The sequence below is a fragment of the Cebus imitator genome, unplaced genomic scaffold (genome assembly GCF_001604975.1).
Source record: "Cebus imitator isolate Cc_AM_T3 unplaced genomic scaffold, Cebus_imitator-1.0 Scaffold190, whole genome shotgun sequence".
NCBI lineage: Eukaryota > Metazoa > Chordata > Mammalia > Primates > Cebidae > Cebus > Cebus imitator.
Window position 1 is genome coordinate 39,077 of NW_016107505.1, and position 9,044 is coordinate 48,120.

A 9,044-nucleotide genomic window follows, 5' to 3' on the forward strand; every position below is an offset into this window, starting at 1 on the left:
AAAAAAAAAAAAAGAAGTGTTTGGGCAGAGACTGGTTTTCTAGATACAGAATCATATCATCTGCAAACAAGGATAGTTTTACTTCCTTTCTTCCTATTTGGATGCCGTTTATTTATCTCTCTTGCCTGATTGCTTTGGCCAGGACTTCCAGTGCTATGTTGAGTAGAAGTGATGAGAGAGGGCATCCATGTCTTGTGCCAGTTTTCATGGGGAATGCTTCCAGCTTTGCCCATTCAATATGATGTTGGCTGTGAGTTTGTCAGCTCATTCTTATTATTTTGAAATGTTTCTTCAATGCCTAGTTTGTCTAGGTTTTTTAACATAATGGGATGTTGAATTTCATCAAAAGCCTTATTGAGACTATTATGTGGGGTTTCTTTTTTTGTTCTGTTGAGGTGATGAATCACATTTAAGATTTGTGTACATTGAATCAATCTTGTATCCCAGAAATAAACCCTACTTGATGGTGGTGGATTCGCTTTCTGATGTGCAGCTGGATTGTTTGCTAGTATTTTCTTGCGGATTTTTGCATTTGTGTTCAACAAGAATATTGTCCTGAAGTTTTCTAGTTTTGATATGTCTCTGCCACATTTTTGCATCAGGGTGATGCTGGCCTCACAGAATGAGTTGTTGAGGCCTCCCTCCTCCTGAGTTTGGAACAGTTTCAGTAGGAGGAGCACCAGCTTTTCTTTATATGTCTAATGGGATTCAGCTGTGAGTCTGTCTGGTACTGGGCTTTATCTGCTCTGCAGGATTTCTATTACTGATTCAGTTTTGGAGCTCATTATTAGTCTGTTTATGGCATGATCTTGACTCACTGCAACCTCCACCTCCCAGGTTCAAGCAATTCCCCTGCCTCAGTCTCCCAAGTAGCTAGGATTACAGGTGTGCACCATCAAGCCCAGGTAATGTGGTTTGTTTTTGTTTTTGTTTTTGTTTTGTATTTTTATTAGAGATGGAGTTTCATCATGTTGGCCAGGCTGGTGTCAAACTCCTGACCTCAAGTGATCCACCCACCTCAGCCTCCCAAAGTGCTGGGATTATAGGCATGAGCCACCACGCTGATCTCTTGCTTCTCTATCCAATTTGCCACTCTCTGCATTTTAATTAGGACATTTAGGCCATTTACATTCTAGGTTAGTATCTGTATGTGCGGATTTTCTCCTGACGTGTTGTTAGCTGGTTATTATGCAGACTTGTTGTGTGGTTGTTTCACAGTGTCCCTGGTTTGCATACGTAAGTGTGTTTTTGTAGTGGCTGGTGATGGTCTTTTCTTTCCATATTTAGAGCTCCTCTTAGGACCTCTCGTAAGGCAGGCCTGGTGGTAATAAATTCCCTCAGTATTTGCTTGTCTGAAAAGGATCTTATTTCTCCATCACTTATGAAACTTGCTTTGGCTGGAAATGAGATTCTTGGTGAGTAATTCTTTTTTTTTTTTTTTCGAGACAGAGTCTTGCTCTGTCGCCCAGGCTGGAGTGCTGTGGCGTGATCTGAGCTCACTGCAACCTCCACCTCCCAGGTTCAAGTAATTCTCCTGCCTCAGCCTCCCAAGTAGCTGGGATTACAGGCACATGCCACCACACCAGGCTAATTTTTGTATTCTTGGTAGAGACAGGGTTTCACCATGTTGGCCAGGCTGGTCTCAAACTCCTGACCTCGTGATCCGCCTGCCTCAGCCTCCCAAAGTGCTGGATGACAGGCATGAGCCACCACCCCTGGCCTAAAGCACTCAGAGTCTTTGCTCCTTCCCCAGTCTGAGGGCAGCAAGAACAGCACCACTGCAGTGGGCGCAGCAGAGGGACTTTCAGTTGCCTCTGGAAGCTCCGCCACAGAGAAATGCAGACCCACTGCGACTGGGAAAGCTCCGCCAGAAGGTGGGGCTGCTGTGCTGCTGGCTCAGGCCGCGGCTTGCTGAAGAGCAGGGGGTGGAGGGCTCTCAGGGAGGGGAGACTGAGCTCCTGCCTGTATGGGGGCTGTGGTGTGCTGGAAGCAGGAATGAAGCCCCCAGGCTCTTCGTTTATCCCAGCAGGGACAGAACCCTCGCCACGGCAGTGGCAGAGGGGTTGTCAGTTGCCTCTGGGAGCCACTCCCCAGAGCTATTCCCCAGAGAAACACAGAGCCACGACCGGGGAGTATGCCGAGGGTCAGGCGGCCGCTCTGCAGTCCCGAGCTGGGGGCCCTGCCTGGTAAAGTGGGGGTGGGGCCTCACAGGGAAGACGGACTGGACTCCTCTCTGTATGGTGGCTGTGGCATGCTGGAGGTGAGGTGCCAGCCTAGCGACCAGGCCCCCGCACATGAAAAAGAATCGACACAGCCGGGCACGATAATCCCAGCACTTCAAGAGGCCGAGGAGGATGGATCACAAGGTCAGGAGTTCAAGACCAGCATGGCCAACATGGTGAAACCCCATCTCCCCTAAAAATACAAAAATTAGCCGGGCATGGTTGCAGGTGCCTGTAATCCCAGCTACTCAAGAGGCTGAGGCAGGAGAATCGCTTGAACCTGGGAGGTGGAGGTTGCAGTGAGCCGAGATCACGCCACTGCACTCCAGCCTGCCAGACTAGAGTGAGACTGAGTCAGAAAAAGAAAAATTGACACAAGAACTCTGGGAACTCAAAAAGCCAGTTTGTCCCTACTGTGGATTCCTTGGATTGTTTCAAATTTCTCCCCAATTTCAATGAGCTCCCCAGACATCTAGATTCTGAATTCCACGTGCCTCATTTTCGTCATCTCAATCTAGCTGAGAACCAGATTTCCAGGGGGCTATTAAGTTGCCAGCGTTCTTGTGTTGATTCTTTGTGCGTGCGTGTGTGTGTGTGAGTCTCACTCTGTCACCCAGGCTGGAGTGCCGTGGCACAATCTCGGCTCACTACTGCAGCCTTCACCTCCTGGGTGCAAGTGCTTCTCCTGTCTCAGCCTCCCAAGCAGCTGGGATTACAGGCGTGTGCCACCACACCCAGAAAAGTTTTGTATTTTTAATAGAGACTGGGTTTTGCCATGTTGATCAGGCTGGACTGGAGCTCCCGACCTCAGGTGATCTGCCCACCTCAGCCTCCCAAAGTGCTGGGATTACAGACGTGAGTCACCACGCCCAGGCTTCGTGTTGATTCTTTCTCATGTGCGAAGGCTGCCATTCCTTTAACTGTGATGTCAGTTGAGTACAGTGACTTGTCTTCATTTCTGGGTGTTTTCAGCTGCTGGGACTCTGCACAGAATCTTTATTTGTGGCTGGATTTTTTCCTTCATTTTCACAGGTGCTGTATAATGGTAAAATATTTCAGTGCTGTATTTTGAGGTGTGATCCAGTAGGTGGCACTCAGGAGCGCTGGCCAGCATGTAGAATCTTAGCCACAAGGCTCTTTCATGTGTTTGTTCTGTATTTTGACACGGGATCTTGCTCTGTCGCCCAGGCTGGAGGGCAGCGGCACAATCTCGGCTCACTGCAGCCTCCACCTATCGGGCTAAGTGGTCCTCCTGCCTCAGCCTCCTGAGTAGCTGGGACTACAAGCACACGCCACCACACCCAGAAAATTTTGGGGTTTTTCTTTTTTTTTTTGGTAGAGATGGGGTTTCACCATGTTTACCAGGCTGATGGCAATCCTCCTCCTAGTATTTGTCAGTGTGCCAGCATTCAGATGTGGGATCTCCAGAGTTTTAAATGCTGCTGCACTGTTGCCATCATTCAAATCATCCAGCGAGGATTCGTAGGCTGGTCTTGAACTCCTGACCTTGGGATCCACCCTCCTCGGCCTCCCAAAGTGCTGGGATTACAGGCACGAGCCACTGCACCCGGCCTATTTAAAATTTTTTAAAAATAAAGCATTATAGGTTCTTCACATGCTAATTTATTTTTAATTCCCCCACAGAGAAGGAAAGGAATGGCTTCCCCATGGCGGGCCACCTGAGTCTGGGCTTTTTCTTCTTCCAGGGGACTTCCCCATGCCTCTCATATTTGCCAGATCAAGTCCTGTGGTTCCCCGGCATGGATCTGCGAAAATCCAGTGCCAGAGCAGTCCTGAATCTTTCCTGACCCAGCTGGTGATCCAAAAAAACTCCACGTACAAGGAGGTAGACAGGAAACTGGGGTTTTTGAACGAGAGTGAGTTCATCGTTGACCACATGGACACAAACACGGCAGGGCGCTATCACTGCCGGTACAGGAGAGGCTTCACCTGGTCACAGTACAGTAACGCCCTGGAGCTGGTGGTGACAGGTAAGGAAACATCCAGGTCCACGGTCCTGGTGTGGTTTTTTTTTTTTCTTATTTTTAACAGAGTTTATTTTTTTTGTAGTTTTTGATTTAAAAAAAAAAAAAAAAAAAGAGAGAGAGAGAAAATCAAGATGGTTGCTTCAGAGAGTTCTCAGATATCTGGCACCCTATTTCCCCCAGAGTTAGCATCTTACATTACTATGGTACATTTCTTTCTTTTTTTATTATTATTATGCTTTAAGTTCTGGGGTACATGTGCAGAACATGCAGGTTTGTTACCAACGTATACACCTGTCATGGTGGTTTGCGGCACCCATCAACCCATCATCTACATTAGGTATTTCTCCTGATGCTATCCCTCCCCAGCCCCCCAGCCCCCAATGGGCCCCAGTGTGTGATGTTCCCCTCCCTGTGTCCATGTGTTCTCATTGTTCAACTCCCGCTTATGAGTGAGAACATGTGGTGTTTGCTTTTCTGTTTAGCATGGCACATTTACATTAATGAACATCGACACATTCTCAGATAAAGCCTATAGCTTACTTAGATTTTCTTAGTTTTTACCTGATACTTTTTCTCTGTTCCAGAATCTCATTCAAGATTTCACATTGCAGCCGGGCGCGGTGGCTCACGCCTGTAATCCCAGCACTTAGGGAGGCCAAGGTGGGCGGATCACGAGGTCAGGATTCGAGACCACCCTGGCCAACATGGTGAAACCCCATCTCTACTAAAAATACAAAAATTAGCCAGGCATGGGGGTGTGCACCTGTAGTCCCAGCTACTCAGGAGGCTGAGACAGAATTGCTTGAACCGGGAGGTGGAGGTTGCAGTGAGCCAAGATCGTGCCACTCCACCCCAGCCTGGGTGACAGAGAGAGACTCTGTCTGAAAAAAAAAAGATTACACATTGCATTCAGATGTCACGTATATTTAGGTTTCTCTTGGCTGTCACAGCTTCTCAGACGATCCTGGTTTTCCACGACCTTGTCAGTTTTGAGAGTAGTGGTCCGTTAGTTTCAAGGGTACTTCCATTATTGGAAATTGCCTGATGTTTTGCTCATGACTAGACTGGCTTATGGGTTATTGCAAGGAAGGTTTATACTGTACATGTGAATATGGCTATTGATGTTGGGTGACAGAGTGAGACCCTCTCTAAAAAAAAAATAAAAAGTATTTCTTTTTAAAAATAGATAAATTTTTTAAAAGAAAAAAGAGGCTGGGCATGGTGGCACAAACCTGTAATCCCAACACTTTGGGAGGCTGAGACAGGTGGATCACTTGAGGTCAAGAGTTCCAGACCAGCCTGGCCAACATGGTGAAACCCCGTCTCCACTAAAAATACAAAAGCTACCTGGGTGTGGTGGCAGATGCCTGTGATCCCAGCTACTCAGGAGGCTGAGACAGGAGACTGGCTTGAACCCAGGAGGCAGAGGTTACAGTAAGCCAAGATCGCGCCACTGCGTTGCAGCCTCAGTGACAAAGCAAGGCTCCATCTCAGAAAATAATAATAAATAAAAAGAATAAAGGAGGAACGTTCTTGCTGATATCTCACTCTTTTCTCTCTTAGGCTTGTATGACAAACCCCTCCTCTCTGCAGATCGGGGTCGTGTGGTGAGGCCGGGAGGGAATATTTCCTTCACGTGTACCTCGGCACACCTCCCATTTGATAGATTTTCACTGGCCAAGGAGGGAGAACTTTCTCTGCCACAGCACCAAAGTGGGGAACACCCGGCCAACTTCTCTCTGGGTCCTCTGGACGTCAATGTCTCAGGGAGCTACAGGTGCTATGGTTGGTACAGCAGCAGTCCCTACGTGTGGTCCGCCCCCAGTAATGCCCTGGAGCTTGTGGTCACAGGTAGGTACCAGCCAGCCCCGTGTCCGGGTTGGCTGTCAGGGCTATGTCACTGGGCAGGGATCTGAAGAGGTGCACTCAGGGTAAAGTGAAGAGAAGCAGAGACTCGCTCACCCCAGGACAGTGGAGAGAGGAGGGCTTCCCCGGCTCTATGCTTGACTTTCACTTTCTCGCTAGAGTTCTCCAGTCTGTGTTCCTTGAACACATGTGGTCTATTGAGAAAAGAAGGGCTAACCTTTTTTTTCTTTTGAGATAGAGTCTCACCTCATGGCCGAGGCTGGAGTGCAGGGGCACAATCTCGGCTCACTGCAACCTCCGCCTCCTGCGTTCAAGGGATTCTCTTGCCTCAGCCTCCCGAGTAGCTGGGATTACAGGTGTCTGCCTCCACGCCTGGCTAATTTTTTAGTACTTTTAGTGAAGACAGGGTTTCACCATGTTGGCCAGACAGGTGTTGAACTCCTGACCTCAGGTGATCCGCCCACCTCAGCCTCCCAAAGTGCTGGGATTACAAGTATGAGTCACTACTACCAGCCAAAAAGGGCTAACTTTTATTTTATTTTATTTTCTGATATGGAGTCTCGCTCTGTCACCCAGGCTGGAGTGCAGTGGCGCAATCTCGGCTCACTGCAACCTCCGCCTCCCGGGTTCAAGCAATTTTCCTGCCTGAGTAGCTGGGACCATAGAGATGGGGTTTCACCATGTTGGCCAGGCTGGTCTTGAACTCCTGACCTTGTGACCCACCCGCCTCGGCCTCCCAAAGTGCTGGGATTACAGGCATGAGCCACGGCGCCCGGCCAAGAAGGGCTGACTTTTAGAGTCACGTGTTTGTGGGCTGCTGAGACAGGAGACACCAGGCTCAACCTCGACTAGCACACCTCTTCTTTCCAGTTGCAGCTGGAAATCCTTGAACTCACCAACAGTACTAGAATTCACCGTAGGATCAAGTGGGGACTGGGGGCTCATAGGAAAGGCTTTTAAAACCTCTATCATGAGCCCCATTTCTATTTTATTTATTTACGTATTGATTTATTTTGAGTCAGAATCTCGCTCTGTCACTCGAGCTGGAGTGCAGTGGCTCAATCTCTGGTCACCCTGCAACCTCCGCCTCCCGGGTTGAAGCAATTCTCGTGCCTCAGCCTCCGGACTAACTGAGACCACAGTCGTGCACCACCATGCCCGGCTAATTTTTGTACTTTTAGTAGAGATGGGGTTTTGCCATGTTGCCCAGGCTAGTCTCGAACTTGTAACCTGACTTCAAGTGATCCTCCCGCCTCGACCTTCCAAAGTGCTGGGATTGCAGGTGTGAGCCACCTCACCTGGCCTGTAATTTCAGAGCAATACATCCTTGAGAGGAACACAGCCGCATGCAGTTCATATAACAAATGAAGAAAGGGCCGGGCGCGGTGGCTCAAGCCTGTAATCCCAGCACTTTGGGAGGCCGAGGCAGGTGGATCATGAGGCCAAGAGATCGAGACCATCCTGGTCAACATGGTGAAAGCCCGTCTCTACTAAAAATACAAAAAATTAGCTGGGCATGGTGGTACGTGCCTGTAATCCCAGCTACTCAGGAAGCTGAGGCAGGAGAATTGCCTGAACCCAGGAGGCGGAGGTTGCAGTGAGCCGAGATCGCGCCATTGCACTCCAGCCTGGGTAACATGAGTGAAACTCCGTCTCAAAAAAAAAAAAAAAACAAATGAAGAAAGGAGGAAAAAAGATTCAGGAAAAGCAAAGTCTAGCAAAAAAAAAAAAATCACACATTAGTGGAGGTAAATTTTACCTAAGTTTATCTGAAATTTTCCCCTCTCTAGTTTCCACGTACCAACAGTGTAATATCATTTGTATGAGAGGAACACAAACTGTTCTCCAGGGTGAGGACAGAGGAGAGAATTCAGGTTTCTGAATGTATGGTGGTGTTATAGAGATATGATCTGACATTCAGTGAAATCACCAAGTGAGGAGAGAAGGAAAAGAAAACACGACCTGCCTGGCCAGGTGCGGCGGCTCACACCTGTCATCCCAGCACATTGGGAGGCTGAGGCGGGCGGATCACAAGGTCAGGAGTTCAAGACCAGCCTGACCAACATGGTGAAACGCTGTCTCTACTAAAAATACAAAAAATTAGCTGGGCCTGGTGGCGCACGCCTGTAATCCCAGCTACTCGGGAGGCTGAGGCAGGAGAATCGCTTGAACCTGAGAGGCAGATATTGCAGTGAGTCGAGATCACATCACTGCACTCTAGCGTGGGTGACAGAGCAAGACTCTGTCTCAAAAAAGAAAAGAAAGAAAACACGACCTGCCCATGATCACCTCCTTCCCAGTTTATGGGACTTCCTTGGAAACCAAAGTTCCTTGCCCATGGACACAGTCTTGGTGACTGATCCGCGCGGTGCTTGTGAAATGTGAGCTCATTGAGGAGATGTCTGAGGGAGTCACATTTTGGCAAACGAATAGGGAAATGAGCTCCCATGGCAGGGCTCTGGGGTTGGGATGGAATGGAACACAGCCACCAACCATTCGTCTCCTTCGATTATGTCTCTAGACTCTGTGAGCCAAGATTACACGGTGCAGAACCTGATCCGCATGGCCGTGGCAGGACTGGTCCTCATGGCTCTCTTGGCCATACTGGCTGAAAATTGGCACAGCCCTAGGGCGTTAGGCAAGGAAGCCTCGGCTGACGTGGCTGAACTGAGCTGGAGCAAACAGAAATGTCAGACAGAATCAACCTTTGGACAAACACCACGTGTCTGCAAGTGAACACCTGGATGTGAAGGAGAGACGACTCGTGACTTGTGGAGTCCTACGAAGCACCTGAAGGACACGGGAGAAGAGCACATTAACAAGCATGAATCTGGCCGGGCGCGGTGGCTCAAGCCTGTAATCCCAGCACTATGGGAGGCCGAGGCGGGTGGATCACGAGGTCAAGAGATCGAGACCATCCTGGTCAACATGGTGAAACCCCGTCTCTACTAAAAATACAAAAAATCAG

General features: G+C 48.9%; 1 protein-coding gene across 4 annotated transcripts in view; it reads left to right on the forward strand.

Annotated features, from left to right (window-relative positions):
• The window catches only part of FCAR (Fc fragment of IgA receptor), an 11,305-nt gene extending 2,359 nt beyond the window's left edge, over nucleotides 1-8,946 (forward strand). Inside the window, exons 3-5 of one of the 4 annotated variants that reach the window (XM_037744983.1) lie at nucleotides 3,867-4,213; nucleotides 5,774-6,061; nucleotides 8,598-8,946. In XM_037744983.1, coding sequence (XP_037600911.1) covers nucleotides 3,867-4,213; nucleotides 5,774-6,061; nucleotides 8,598-8,812 — 850 coding nt within the window. In that variant the 3' untranslated portion in view covers nucleotides 8,813-8,946. The remainder of the gene's footprint in view (nucleotides 1-3,866; nucleotides 4,214-5,773; nucleotides 6,062-8,597) is intronic. The other 3 variants (XM_037744984.1, XM_037744986.1, XM_037744985.1) reach the window with 3 other exon arrangements.
• Nucleotides 8,947-9,044: the final 98 nt, after the last annotated feature.